General features: G+C 40.4%; 1 protein-coding gene across 8 annotated transcripts in view; it reads right to left on the bottom strand.

Annotated features, from left to right (window-relative positions):
- The window catches only part of LOC118104051 (B-cell receptor CD22), a 50,348-nt gene that overhangs the window by 13,066 nt on the left and 21,360 nt on the right, over positions 1-15,922 (bottom strand). For all 8 annotated transcript variants that reach the window (XM_047340749.1, XM_047340751.1, XM_047340755.1 and 5 more), the window contains 2 exons: positions 15,173-15,460; positions 14,174-14,449 (listed from right to left, as the gene is read on the bottom strand). In XM_047340749.1, coding sequence (XP_047196705.1) covers positions 14,174-14,449; positions 15,173-15,460 — 564 coding nt within the window. The remainder of the gene's footprint in view (positions 1-14,173; positions 14,450-15,172; positions 15,461-15,922) is intronic.

Genomic DNA, 15,922 nt, shown 5'->3' with positions numbered 1-15,922 from the left:
TTTTTATGCACACACACACACACACACACACACACACACACACACACACACACACACACACACACACACACACACACACACACACACACACACACACACACACAGGATATGTCACTTCTGTCCGGAGGTTTTCAATAAAGAAGTAGAATGGCTGAAACATATGTCATTACCGAAAAACCAGAAGGGGATTCGATGTTTGTTGTTCCTTGTTGAATAGATTTCTTCCTCCTGTATCTGAAAACATAGAGGGACATGATGTGGTTACACATGCCAGACCATCTCTGAAATGTATTTATTTAATCAAATGCACTTCTTATTCATTCACCTTAAAACTACGATGATTAAAATGATAATCATCAGGACAAATAGAGCAGGAACGAGGAACTTCAGGATGTGCAGATAGTTTCCTGTGGTTAAAAGAGGGAGCATCATATAGAGCTTGACCTTTGACCTTTGGCTAACAAAATCAAATCAGTTTCTCCTTGATTTTAATTGTGTGTTTGTGCGAAGGACGTAGGACATAGGACATATGGACGGACAACCAGAAAACAAGTCTGATATAAACCTCCCACATGTCTCCTGAGCTATAAAACACACAGTTATAAGGCCTTGAAACTCACTCACGTTCAAACAGACGGACGGGATCAGACAAACTTTGGTCTACTTCATTTTGTGCGATGCAGTAGTAGACTCCTGACTGGTTTGAGTACACTGTGTGGTTTTGATGCTCGGACACAAGTTCATCCTTTTCCTCGCCCTGACTCTTCCTGTACCATGAGTAGTGGTGGACTGGGGGAAAGCTGTGACTGATGCAGCTCAGCATCACGGAGCTCCTCCCGTCAAGCTCCTGCTTCTCTGCCGACTCCGTGATGTTTGTGTGTTTTGGAGAAACTAGCCGGGAAATTCAGGAGAAAAGACAACGTCATTTTCTGAACATCATCAAAGATCAAACATGAATAACACAACAAATGAAGTGACATTATTGCTGCTCTTTAAAGCCAGACTGAGAAGAATGTGGAACTTTTTTTCGCACCAGTTAATGGGCATTAAAACAATAAAAGATAAACAGACTTTAGATTCACCTGGTGAAACTTTACATTTTTTTCTCAGCAATTTCTCTTTGAAACAAACTACAGCCACTGATTTTAGGTTACTGTTCCTTTTTTAACTTCAATATTTTTGATCAGGTTTGCTAAACGTTATTTTGAATGACATCACATTGTGGAGTAATGTTTTCTTCTTTTTGGAACCAGCACGTCTGATCAGTATTTACTTTATACGCAGTAATGTAGAATATATCCTCCTTGTTTATCCATTCACCATCACAAGTGCATCATTCTACTCACATCTGACTTTAACCTCAGCTGGCTGTGACTTTCCACTTCCAATGTCATTGGTGGCTTCACAGCTGTACAGTCCACTGTCAGAGGGACTGGCTGAATTCACCCTGAAGGTCTGAGTCTGTTGGACGATTTCCTCTCTCCCATCAGTCGTCTTCCTCCAGGTGACAGAGCTCACTGGTGGGTTGGACTCGGCAGTACAGCTCAGTGTCAACGACACATTTTCCTTCACATCAAGACCAGGATTGGCTTGAACTGTCACATGTTTGGGACTGTCTGCAGTAACCAACAATATAGAAAACAGAGAACTGTCAGATTTAACCACTGTCCAATATAATGGTCTTTATAATATAGAGTGATCCTGCATAATATATGTTTTTTATTTCATCAGGGTGTAAATCAAGGTAAGTTTGGAGATAGTGGACTAGGGAGCACAATAACATGCAAACCTGTGAAAACAATACATTGCATTACACAATTACACCACAAATTATACTATAAGAAAACTTATAACTGCTTAAAGTCACAAGGCTTCAATTTCACAGAATTATACTTTACTCTGGTGGAAGAATTACAGAGATTTAAGTACTTTAGGTCATTAATTTCTCAGGTGCTATTGGTTCAACTGTCAGAAGTAATAATTAATTTAAGAAACTGGACCACTGAAAAAATACATGAGAAAAATGTACTTTTGCATCGATAGTTTTTTAAAGGAAGTTTTGGTTTGATGTGTTTGGTTAAAAAAAAAGTGGCAGCTGGAGTAAGTCGTCGGGGCAGGATTGGCATCGGTGTCACAGGTTAACGTGAGAGAACCACCAACTTTCACTTGGTTATCAGAAGAGCCACTGACAGAAATGCTCGTCTTCCTCGGCTTATCTGGAAAAAGGACCCAAGTGAAATGACCTTTATCTCAACAACAGGTGAATCTGAAACAGAAGATTCTTTCAGGTTAATTCACAACCCAGATAGCACACGGATGTGGGCCACTTCAGGCAATGATCCGGCACTTCTGGTCTTCTCCTGGCCCAGGACAAATCTGGACCAAGACACTTGCTATGTGAGTGACGGTCCACTAAGAATGTAATATTGTGAATATTATGCAGAAGATTTTAGTTCAGAATTCAAATTAAATCAATACATGAAGATAAAGTTGGGGGACAAAGCTTTTGAAACAAGAGTCCTGAGGATCTGAAACAGCCTGAACGAGGACAGACAGCAGACTGAGTCAGGAGCTGAAAACAAACTTTCATCTTACTTCATTCACTGATTTTACTTGGGTCTAGTTTTTATTCTTTTATGACAGATTTTGATGATGATGATGATGTGTTTCTACTTTATTTGTTATTTGGGAAGCACTTTGTAACGTTGTTTTGAGAAGTGCTATTTGAATTAATCAAGTTATGACAACAGGCCACTTCAGTCATGTTGAAATAGACGTTTTCAGTTCAAAGAAATGTTGGATAAGTTTAATGAATGAATTAATTTACACCATAGTTAAAAGAACCCTGTGGTGTTTTTGACATTGTGGAGTAATGTTTTCTTCTTTTTGGAACCAGCACATCTGATCAGTATTTACTTTATACGCAGTAATGTTGAATATATACCCGGACGACCTGCTCACTTATCAGTCTCTTCTCTCCTCTTTCTCTGCCTCTATTTCCACAGCCAAAAGCATTTTTTACCAAACTACAATTCAATCCTCATTTTCTAACCCCAAAAAACTATTCTCCATCTTTTCCAACCTCCTTGACCCCCCCAGTCCCCCTCCTCCTTCCTCCCTTCTACCAAGCCACTTTGTCAACTAATTTAAAAAAAAGATAGATGACATACGCTCCTCATTTTCTAATCCTCCTTCTATAACTACATGTCCATCAACTTCATCTTCATCCCCTTTGCTTTCTTCTTTCACCCCCCTGTCTCCCAATCAAGTTCTTACCTTGGGAACCTCCGCCCGCCCGACCACCTGCCCCCTTGATCCCATCCCATCTCACATTCTCCAGTCTATCGCTCCTGACCTTCTTCCTTTTCTCACCCATCTTATCAACACTTCCCTGTCAACTGGCTGTTTCCCTAACTCTCTGAAGGAGGCAAGAGTAAATCCTCTCCTGAAGAAACCCACCCTCAACCCGTATGAAGTAAATAACAACAGACCTGTCTCTCTTCTTCCCTTTGTTTCCAAAACTCTCGAGCGCGCTATCTTTAATCAACTCTCCTCCTATCTCCACCATAACAACCTTCTTGACCCTCACCAGTCTGGTTTCAAGGCAGGCCACTCAACTGAGACTGCCCTCCTTGCTGTCTCTGAGCAACTTCACACTGCTAGAGCAGCCTCTCTCTCCTCTGTCCTTATCCTTCTAGACCTCTCTGCTGCATTTGACACAGTGAACCACCAGATCCTTACTTCCTCCCTTCAGGACCTGGGTGTCTCAGGCTCTGCTCTCTCCCTGCTCTCATCCTACCTCAATGACTGCACTTACCGGGTAACTTGGAGAGGATCTGTGTCTGAACCTTGTCCTCTCACTACTGGAGTCCCTCAAGGTTCCGTCCTGGGTCCCCTCCTCTTCTCTCTGTACACCAGCTCTCTCGGCTCTGTCATTCACTCACATGGCTTTTCCTACCATAGCTATGCTGATGACACCCAACTAATCCTCTCTTTTCCCCAATCTGAAACACAGGTAGCAGCACGAATCTCTGCCTGTCTGACTGACATCTCTCAGTGGATGTCTGCACACCACCTGAAAATTAACCTTGACAAGACTGAACTACTTTTCCTTCCAGGGAAAGGCTCTCCCACCCATGACCTGACCATTAACTTTGACAACTCCGTGTTAACCCCCACTCAGACTGCTAGGAACCTGGGTGTGACACTCGACAGCCAACTCTCCCTTACTGCCAACATTACTGTAACAACACGTTCCTGTAGATTCATGCTGTACAACATCAGGAGAATACGCCACCTTCTCACTCAGAAGGCGGTGCAGGTTCTGGTCCAGGCCCTGGTCATCTCACGCCTAGACTATTGTAACTCCCTCCTGGCAGGTCTACCTGCTAGTGCCATCCGACCTCTGCAGCTCATCCAGAATGCAGCAGCTCGACTGGTCTTTAACCTAAATTCACTCACACGACTCCGCTCCTCCGCTCCCTTCACTGGTTAGCGGTGGCTGCCCGCATCCGTTTCAAAACATTAGTACTTGCGTACCGTGCTGCGAACGGATCGGGTCCAGTCTACATCCAGGACATGGTCAAACGTTACACCCCAGCCCGTTCACTCCGCTCTGCTTCGGCCAATCGGCTTGTTGCTCCCTCACTGCGAGCTAAACACTCATCAAAATCACGACTGTTTGCTGTCCTGGCTCCTAAATGGTGGAATGAGCTCCCCATGGACATCCGGACAGCAGAAAGTTTACACATCTTCCGCCGCAAACTAAAAACACACCTCTTCCGACTATACCTTGAATACAATTTTAAACTAACAATTTAGTAGCACCTAAATGGCACTTACTTATAGCACTTTGTAGTTTTGCTTTTTTGAAGAAATTGTACTTTCTTGATTCTTGTTGTTCTAGGTTTGTACCCTCATGGTTGAATGCACTTATAGTAAGTCGCTTTGGATAAAAGCGTCAGCTAAATGAAATGTAATGTAATGTAATCCTCCTTGTTTATCCATTCACCATCACAAGTGCATCATTCTACTCACATCTGACTTTAACCTCAGCTGGCTGTGACTTTCCTCTTCCAATGTAATTGTTGGCTTCACAGCTGTACAGTCCACTGTCAGAGGGACTGGCTGAATTCACCCTGAAGGTCTGAGTCTGAGTCTGTTGGACGATTTCCTCTCTCCCATCAGTCGTCTTCATCCAGGTGACAGCTCTCACTGGTGGGTTGGACTCGGCAGTACAGCTCAGTGTCAACGACACATTTTCCTTCACATCAAGACCAGGATTGGCTTGAACTGTCACATGTTTGGGACTGTCTGCAGTAACCAACAATATAGAAAACAGAGAACTGTCAGATTTAATCACTGTCCAATATTGTTTCAACTAGAAGTAATAACAAATAAAAAAAAATGGACGACTGCAAAAATACATGAGAAAATGAATTTTAATCGATAGTTTTTTTATGGAAAGTTTTGGTTTGATCTGTTTGGTTAAAAAACTAAAGTTTTCACTTGGTTATTACTTTCACTTGGTTATCAGAAGAGCCACTGACAGAAATGCTCGTCTTCCTCGGCTTATCTGGAAAAAGGACCCAAGTAAAATGACCTTTATCTCAACAACAGGTGAATCTGAAACAGAAGATTCTTTCAGGTTAATTCACAACCCAGATAGCACACGGATGTGGGCCACTTCAGGCAATGATCCGGCACTTCTGGTCTTCTCGTGGCCCAGGACAGATCTGGACCAAGACACTTGCTATGTGAGTGACGTCCACTAAGAATCAATAAAATGAATTCATCAACTTACATTTAACAGTGACTTTAATACTCTAGGATATAGGCGACTTGACTGAGAAACTATGTAGAGTGAAGCTATAGCCAAACTGCTCGAGAGTCATAACTGATCTAGAATAGTTCAACCATCGACTAAAAGTGAAGCCAAAGTGTCTAGATTGCCCCCTGGTGCCTGACTGCGGTATAAATCTCACCCTCTGAATTTTAGTGAATGGGACATGGACCAAACTAAAATGTCAAAATTCACATCAACTAAAATGATCTCAAAGATGGATTCTGTAATTTGTATCACTGGTGTATGTTCAAATGTTCATTTTTCATGTACGTTTGGTTATTAATTATATTTCCTCCCGGAGGAGCCTTGGTTGCTCGGGGCATGAAGAACACATTTGTCTACTCATTGTAATTTTATGTATATTCTGAAATGTATTTTAATATTCAGATTTTTATTGTAAATACCTTCAACGGGATTTCCAGGGTCACTTGTAGAAACATCTGTCGGTGAAAACACAAGTGGAGAAGTGAGTTAATCTTTCATGCAAATGTTGGAAAAAATATAAAACATTGTTTTCAAAGTGGAGAAATAAAATCCTTACGTTTTATCAGGGCCAGAAAAACCAACCACGTGACTGTCTGAGTCTCCATCTCATGTGGGACTACAACTGGATTTCTGAAACAAATAAAAACTGAAAAGTGGATAAAAACATCTTAAGATCACAGAACTTTTTCTTTTTACTGTAAAACGTGTGATCAAAGTTATTTTTCAGCTTGTCTCAGAATTTCCTTCTTCCTCTCTTCATTTCTTTTACTGACATTTAGAGTTGTCTTTGTTTTGTTCCTCATTTCAAGATGGTTGTGAACTTGTAGTTTGAAAACACATAAGTCATCTCACCTCTACGCAGAATTTGTCATTTATTAAAGGAAATTAAATGTAGTTATTTTACAATGGAATATTTGGGCCACATGTTTTTGTTAATCCCAGAGTTCAGTTTCTTTTTTAATAACTAAAATATTGTTTTTTTTCTGTTTTCTGTTTTAATTTTATTTGACATTAGCTACTTGTTCAAATCACTTTTATTGAAAGAAACCCCAGAACACATATAAAATACTTTGACTGCAAACATAACATTTGAACCTTTTAGTCTGAAATATACTGTTTAAAAAGTCATATCTGGCTCTTTGGGTTCATCTCAGTCTTCAGGGAACTACGACATCTGAAACTGATGTTTGAGTTTTCATTTGGAAAAAAGTATTTCAACTGAATGGAAGAAAAAGGGTTTTAAATTATTATTATTATTATTATTATTATTATTATTATTATATTATTTATTTATTTTATTTTTTTAAGTGATCTGGATTCAAATTTTATTAAGAAAAAGATTATCTTGTTTCATCCACAAAAAATACAGTTTGTAATCAGTGTATATACTGTAAACAAAACTTCTGAAACACTATATTTTACTCTAGTAGATTAACATCATGAGGAGATAAATAACCATAGAAGCTTGTTCTTACCTCAGAGGACCCACTTGTATCAGTCTGTCACACACAGCCTCACTCCGAGAATGAGACTTTACAGAAAAAGGAAGTGTTCACACTTTGAAAGGGGATGCAAAAAAATAAATTAGCATCCCCTATCATGCAAGCCAGAAAACAGCTTCTTGTAGGTGTTCAGATTACAGTGATAGCGTTTGCAGCTTCTCACAGTATCTGCACGCAGATGCACTTCCTCCCACTTCCTCTTTTTGTCGTTGTTTTTTGCAAAGTCTGGTTAATCGACACAGAGCAGTTTACAGTACTACATATTGATTTGGAGAATTTATGCTCACATAGTATTCACAGTGTCTCTATTTAAAACGTCATCTAACAAGGTGAAAACGTATCAAAAGGGTTTTTACAAGCCCTTTAAGTCTCGGGGGTTCCACGCCTCGCTGTTGGGCCAGTCGCTCGACTGATTTGTCATCCAGGCAGAGAGATAACTGTGCTTTCGTCAGGATCCGCACCGCTACACTCGAGTCCACCATAGAAGCCACCAGGGGGACGGGAATGGCAGACATCCCACCAGATAGCGATGCAGCGGCCCATACCAGAGCTTTGAAGGCCTCCTTTTTCTGGGTGACCAGGGCTGAGGTGAGCATCGGGAGAGCCAAGAGAAGGGCTTGGGCTCGGATCTCTGGAAGGTCTTTGCCCAAGTCGTCCAACAGACCAGTGAAGTCAGACTTCTCCAGGGTGGAGGGTCTGACCACGTAGACTTTAGGCTGCGTCACACCCTGCGACCTCAGTGTTTCCAGACTGGCTTTCCTCTTCTCTGCCAGGCTCTTCTCTGGATCTCCCACCGAAGCTAAGAGAACCCAGTACACCGGTTGTCTCTATCCATGTATCCCTCAGGTTCGAATGGGGAGGTGTCGGGCACAGGCGGCAGATCCCACAGGCGAAAGTCAGGGTGTTTAGGGTCAGGGTAGCCTGCCACGTCCTCTGAGGCCACGGGGGTCGAAGCAGGAGCCGCCCCCTCATCCCCAGGTCCGAGGCCACGGAGGGAGTTGATGAAGGAGTCTTTTCCATCACCACGGTTTCCCACCACAGCCAAGTTGATCCTACTGATCAAGAGATCTTCCACCGCGTCCCTGACATCTGATAACTTATTGCTGTCTATGGATTCTTTCAGGGTCTCAAGGAAGCTCAGGCCTTTGAAAACATCAGCCATTTCTGCAGAGAGACACAGAGTGAATTATTAGAAGAGTCACAACTGGTCCTTTGATAAAGAACAGATATGATGGATACTATCTATCAAATATCGACTAATTCAACTAATCTCTCTCTATCTATTTAGTCTGTTGCTCTGTGACTTTCATATCTCGAGAAGCGTTCATCTTATCGGCTTCAAACGTGACATGTGCATTGTTAAGGGCCCAAGGAAGTGCAGTGTGGAATTTGCCGTGATTTGGAAACGCAATACGTTCAATAATAGGCTGATAAGCTTTGAATAAACAGGCGACCAGCGCTCTGCAGCAGAGGCGACTGGGACCCATCAACGGTTCTGTGGACTGAGTCCCACAGTCGGCCTTTAGTTGCCGTGGCAAATCGAACAGGCACGTTTACAACTGGCACTGGTAACAATAGATAAAACAGGTGTCTTTGCAGTAGTAATGATAAAGCATTAACTTAGAGGAAACCTGAACTAAAAAGTTAAATAATAATAATATATTAATATTACATTCTTCAGCAGTACTGTTAGTGGTGGAAAGTAAACATGTAAATATACTCCAGAACTGTGCATTTCTTGTTTTTTAATTATACTTCCTCTCTACAACTTATGACCCTTCACATGTCTCTAGTTGTTCAGGAGAGCATGACCCAGACAAATACCTTCATCTGAAGTAAAGTAATCAGCTCCATGCAGGTCCGGACCTCGGTATTATTTAAAAATGCGTGTATGTGGGCGGTGGGTGAGTGAGTAGGTGGTGGAGTGGATCATCTTCTCGTAAATATACAAGGTAACGTAGTGTTAACGTCTCCTGCTCGACCTCCAGACCGGAGTCGGTGACGTACAGGGGAGATGTCTGTTCTCCTCCCGGGCTGAAGCCGCTTCTCGCTTCAGGGTTCACACCCTTCACTTTTTGCAGCAGTAGAGAAATAACGGAGGACACTTCTTCTTGCCTGGAGAAGATGTTGTATTTATTTTCCAACAGACTGTAACTTACACTGTCCATCTTTATACTTTCTCTCTCTCTCTCTCTCTCTCTCTCTCTCTCTCTCTCTCTCTCTCTCTCTCTCTCTCTCTCTCTCTCTCTCGCTTCACCACTCACTCTCTTAAACACATGAAGCACTTTCTTAAAGGAGCCGCTCTACTCTTATAACACGAGGCCAATCAGTGAATTGACGGACAGAATCTACCCTGCACTGTTACAATGTAAATATATGAGCTGGGTTGTTGTGTTTCTTCACTGAGACTCAAATGAAGAGATTTCTTCAGACACACTTTCCTTTGGGAAGGCACAAGAGGCTGAAGTCAAGCCCAAGAGAGAAAGACAGAAAGGTGGTGATGATGAGAGAGAAGGACCAGTGTTCCCACTGTTCCCACCCAGGACAGAATCAGTATTATATCACTGTGCTGTTGAATACAAAGACTGTTCTGATCCTGTTCAAACAATGTAATAACCACATGTTCTTTGGCAATTAGAATGGAACTTACAGGCTCAAGGTAAATACACACCCAGCGGAGGTATCATAATAATATGGTATTTACTGTATAACACATTTTGCTTATGTGGATGCACTGTTTGAGACACGTTTCTACAGTTTAGATACAAAATGATGCAAACTCAAACACAATGGTAAGTCATTCATGCTCTTGTCCACTGACATGGTTTTGAAGCTCCTGTTAACCAATAGCTGCTCCAAACATCTTAAAATGTGCATATTTAGATCGGGGGATACTGCCCTCCGGCTACGGGCCTGGCTCCATGGCAACTAAAATACTTACTCATTGATGCACCTGTATGAAAATGTAATAACGTATCTAATAATATCCTAATGTCTCAGAATTTGTAGTTTTACTTTGGATGCTCAAGAGTTTAAGTTCAGGATATAGTCATATACTTGATTGTATTTTACTTATTACTTAACTCAAGTAAATCTAAGGTTTACATGGTCCGTTAATAGAAATGCATCACAAGATAATGTCCATTTCATGACACAATGCGTTTTGTGTGTACATGCATTCTTCAGAAACCCTTTCGCGCTGTGACATGTTCACAAATCCAACAATAATGTCAATAAACTTTAAAGTTCATCATTTGTTCCAACATATTTCATTTTATTTTGAGCTACAGGATATTTACATTTCATGTGTGTGGGTTTGGATTAAGTTCACAACACTGGAAAGGACAAAAAAAACATTCAGCAGTGATTCTCAGCATTTCTTGTCTAACTGCATGTCATTTATATATATAGATTATATAAAAAGTTATTAATACAATCATTTTACACTCACATTATTTACATTTTAAGTTGCAAAATAAGGATTTTAACCGTTTATCCCTCACATTTTGCTATGTTCACTATTTTCCCCAAAACCTTTAATTAACAGTTGCAAATATTTATATATTATATTTTAGCTCAGTAATGTAACTTCTGTGCCTTCTTGCTAACTAGTTTTAAAATACTCCTAATGGCAACATGCAGGGTTTGTTGTAGCTGCATAAGGTTTGTTGACAGCTACATTACTGTAGATTACATTTTGCTTAACACATGAACTCTTCAGACTCTCTGCGATGACTTATATTGAATTTAAACTTCCTCAGGCCCGAGGTAGCTGTAAAAGCAGGACGAGAACATCTCGGGTCAAATCCTGACGTCAGAGTATGAACTCTCATCTTCGTGTGAGCTGCTGGAGTCTCTGTTGGTCGTCTGACGTCGGGGCGTCGCTGTGAATCTCACCTGTGGAAAGTTCAGCTCCACTTCACCTTCACTGGTGTGGTCGTCTAATAGATTTGGAGATGTTGGTGCACGTGCAGTTGCATTACTAATGTTTTCATAGTCCTGCAGGATCTCTGGGTCATTCTAGGATGAGAGCGGAGGTAGTTTATAGATTATTTGTGTGAGAATTTCAATAAAATTCATACAAAACTCACATCTGATTCTTTTAGAACTTGCAGACATTTTCCTTGATTTAATTGTTTTGTTTGTTGCACAGAATAAATGGGTGAAGGGGAGGTTTCATCTCCTGACGATTTTTGTTTCCTCTAACCACATGATTATCAAGCAGCAACTGAATCGCTTCACTCATGTTCTAAAATGGATGCTGTACAGGTTGTCTTATAATTACTGGCCCCAGTATACTGAGATATAAGTGTACTGATAGACAGCTACTGACAGGGCAAACAGTGAGGGCAGGATATGGAAGTACAAGGAGGGAAAAGCAACAGCTTGAACAGTAAAAGACACATCTGCCTGTAGAGCCAGACTAATACTGATGATAGAAGATGGAAGGCAGTAGCTCTACATGGTCAATTTGAGGGGTTGTAGATATCCTGATACATTATTTTATTTATAATTTTTAATTCTAATGTGCACATGTTGTTGTCTTATTTCAGATCCTTGCATCGTGTGAGCTCAAAATAAAACAAATAACACATTCTGGGACTTCGGAGGCTTTGTAATATCACCATTAAAACATATTTGATAACATATTATTGAAATTATGAGATAATTTAGAGTATTTAGAAGAATTAGTAGTTTTACAGCTGTAACAGGTCAGAAGTGATGAAGCAGAGGCTTAAATATCCTGAATATTATACCTAAACTCTCCATAATCACTGTTTCCTACGATTTCCAATATACAAATAGCCAATTAGAAATAGATTTTGAAGTTTCAACAACTGGTAGTTAAATATTTTTTTTAATCTATTGTGTTAAGACAAGGTTCTGACAACAGGCCACCATGACCAGACACTTTGAATTAAACTCTTTTTAATATAAATCTTCTTGAGTTTTACTAAAGTCTCCATATATGATTGTTTTAACTTGTTGTTACACACACACACACACACACACACACACACACACACACACACACACACACACACACACACACACACACACACACACACACACACACACACACCACACACACACACACACACACACACACACACACACACACACACACACACACACACACACACACACACACACACCACACACACACACACACACACACACACACACACACACACACACACACACAAGATGAGTCACTTCTGTCCAGATGTTTTCAATAAAGAAGTAGAATGGATTAAACAAATGTGTCATTACCGAAAAACCAGAAGGGGATTTGGTGTTTGTTGTTCCTTGTTGAACAGATTTCCTCCAGTATCTGAGAACATAGAGGGACATGATGTGGTAAAACATGCCAGACCATCTCTGAAATGTATTTATTGAATTTGATCAAATGCACTTCTTATTCATTCACCTTAAATTTACGACAATTACACTGATAATCATCAGGAGAAGTAGAGCAATAACGAGGAACCTCAGGTTCTCCAGATAGTCTCCTGTGGTTAAAAGAGAGAGAGCATCATATAGACACTGAGTTGTGAACATGTAGAATTAGTTTAAACTTTATTCGATGTGCAGAGATTTATTTCAGACTGAACTAGAAATACTGTTCTGCAGTTGTTTACCTCCACCAACCAAGATTCTGATGAGGCCACTGTGACCTTTGACCACTGATATCTAATCAGTTCACATCTTTGAGTTCTCATCGAAAGTTGAGGAATTTCTCTAAAGTCGGTTTTGTAATATGACTTTCAAGAGGCCAAAAAACGTGTTTTGTGAGGCCACTGTGACCTTGACCTTTGACCTTTGGCTACCAAATCAAATCAGTTACTCCTTGAGTCTAATTGTGTGTTTGTGCCAAACGTGAAACGATTCCCTCAAGGAGTTACGTGGATACGTTTACAAGGCAAAAATATGCTTTGTGAGTTCACAGCTTTGTGAGGACACAGTAACCATTGACTGAACATTGTCACTAAGTTTAAAGAAATTCCTCAAGACCTTCTTGAGATGTCACGTTCACAAACACAGGACGGACGGACAACCAGAAAACTAGTCTGATATAAACCTCCCACATGTCTCCTGAGCAATAAAACACACAGTTATAAGGCCTTGAAATTCACTCACGTTCAAACAGATGGACGGGATCAGACAAACTTTGGTCTACTTCATTTTCTGCGACGCAGTAGTAGACTCCTGACTGGTTTGAGTACACTGTGTGGTTTTGATGCTCAGACACAAGTTCATCCTTTTCCTCGCCCTGACTCTTCCTGTACCATGAGTAGTGGTGGACTGGGGGAAAGCTGTGACTGATGCAGCTCAGCATCACGGAGCTCCTCCCGTCAAGCTCCTGCTTCTCTGACGACTCTGTGATGTTTGTGTGTTTTGGAGAAACTAGCCGGGAAATTCAGGAGAAAAGACAACGTCATTTTCTGAACATCATCAAAGATCAAACATGAATAACACAACAAATGAAGTGACATTATTGCTGCTCTTTAAAGCCAGACTGAGAAGAATGTGAAACTTTAAATGGGAGGATAAAACAGACTGGCTTTAGATTCACCTGGTGAAACTTTACATTTTTTTCTCAGCAATTTCTCTTTGAAACAAACTACAGCCATTGATTTTAGGTTACTGTTCCTTTTTTAACTTCAATATTTTGTATCAGGTTTGCTAAACGTTATTTTGAATGACATCACATTGTGGAGTAATGTTTTCTTCTTTTTGGAACCAGCACGTCTGATCAGTATTTACTTTATACGCAGTAATGTAGAATATATCCTCCTTGTTTATCCATTCACCATCACAAGTGCATCATTCTACTCACATCTGACTTTAACCTCAGCTCGCTGTGACTTTCCACTTCCAATGTCATTGGTGGCTTCACAGCTGTACAGTCCACTGTCAGAGGGACTGGCTGAATTCACCCTGAAGGTCTGAGTCTGAGTCTGTTGGACGATTTCCTCTCTCACATCAGTTTTCTTCCTCCAGGTGACAGAGCTCACTGGTGGGTTGGACTCGGCAGTACAGCTCAGTGTCAACGACACATTTTCCTTCACATCAAAACCAGAATTGGCTTGAACTGTCACATGTTTGGGACTGTCTGCAGAAACCATAAATATAGAAAACAGAGAACTGTCAGATTTAACCACTGTCCAATATAATGGTCTTTATAATATAGAATGACCCTGAATAATATATGTTTTTTATCTCATCAGGGTTGAATTCATGGTTAATTTGTAGGTAGTGGACTAATTTATATAAGGGAGCACAATAACATGCAAACCTGTGAAAACGATACATTGCATTGCACAATTACACCACAAATTATACTATAAGAAAACTTACAACTGCTTAAAGTCACAAGGCTTCAATTTAACAGAATTATACTTTACTCTGGTGGAAGAATTACAGAGATTTAAGTAAAAGTAGAAATATCGCAGTACAAAAATACTCCATTACAAGTAATAGCCATGAATTCATCATTTAAATAAGCAGCACAGTAGTTTAGCAGGAGTATCCATTAAGTGGCAGAGTGGCACCACGTAACATTACTGGATCATTATTATTGATAATTTATAGATTAAATGACTTTATATAGGGTCTGGTAGTTTATTGATATTTTCTAAGCTCTACAGTACTTAATCAAACAGACACATTTACTTTAGGTCATTCATTTCTCAGGTGCTATAGTTTCAACTGTCAGAAGTAATAGTTAATAGAAAAATACATGAGAAAAGCTACTTTTTCATAGATAGATTTTTTTAAGGGAAAGTTTTGGTTTGATCTGTTTGGTTGAAAAAAAAGCCGCAGCTGAAACACTCACATTTCACCACCAACTCCTTCTGCTTGCTGTCCTTTGAGCCCTCACTGTTCTGGGCACGGCAGAAGTACAAGCCAGCGTCGGCTGAAGTCACATTAATCTTGTGGGAGAGAGAGTTGTTGGGTCGTGAATAAAGATTATTTTCAGTGATTATTAAAGCCTGATTATTTGTGTTGGTCCTCGTCAAGGTGAGAGTTGACTGTGGGAAACTTTCAACAGTGCAGCTGACGGTGATGGTCTGACCTTCTGTGACCTCAGACCTCATAGACAGTATAGGTTCAGTGGGCCGGTCTGTAGAGAGGAAGCAGAATCTTCTTTAAAGAAGGAACATTATGATTTTATAGCTTTTCTTCCCTCTAGTCTGTGTTACATAGGTTTATTGTAAATGTAAAAGTTCTGCAGAGCAAAAAATCCAACAATCAGTGGTAAAGGGAGCTCCTCTCCTGAAGCTCCTAAACTCCTCTTCATCAGTCCAGCTGATACGATTTATTGTACTAAGACAAAGTTGGGGGACAAAGCTTTTGAAACAAGAGCCCTGAGGCTCTGAAACAGCCTGAACGAGGACAGACAGCAGACTGAGTCAGGAGCTGAAAACAAACTTTCATCTTACTTCATTCACTGATTTTACGTAGGTCTAGTTTTTATTCTTTTATTTATTCTTTTATGAACGATTTTTTAAATAAATAAATCAAGTTTTGACAACAGGCCACTTTAGTCATGTTGAAATAGACGTTTTCAGTTCAAAGAAATGTT

This window comes from Hippoglossus stenolepis, chromosome 8 (genome assembly GCF_022539355.2).
Source record: "Hippoglossus stenolepis isolate QCI-W04-F060 chromosome 8, HSTE1.2, whole genome shotgun sequence".
NCBI classification, from domain to species: Eukaryota; Metazoa; Chordata; class Actinopteri; order Pleuronectiformes; family Pleuronectidae; genus Hippoglossus; species Hippoglossus stenolepis.
Note: the sequence above shows the minus strand (reverse complement) of the source record. Positions and strands in the feature narration are given on the sequence as shown.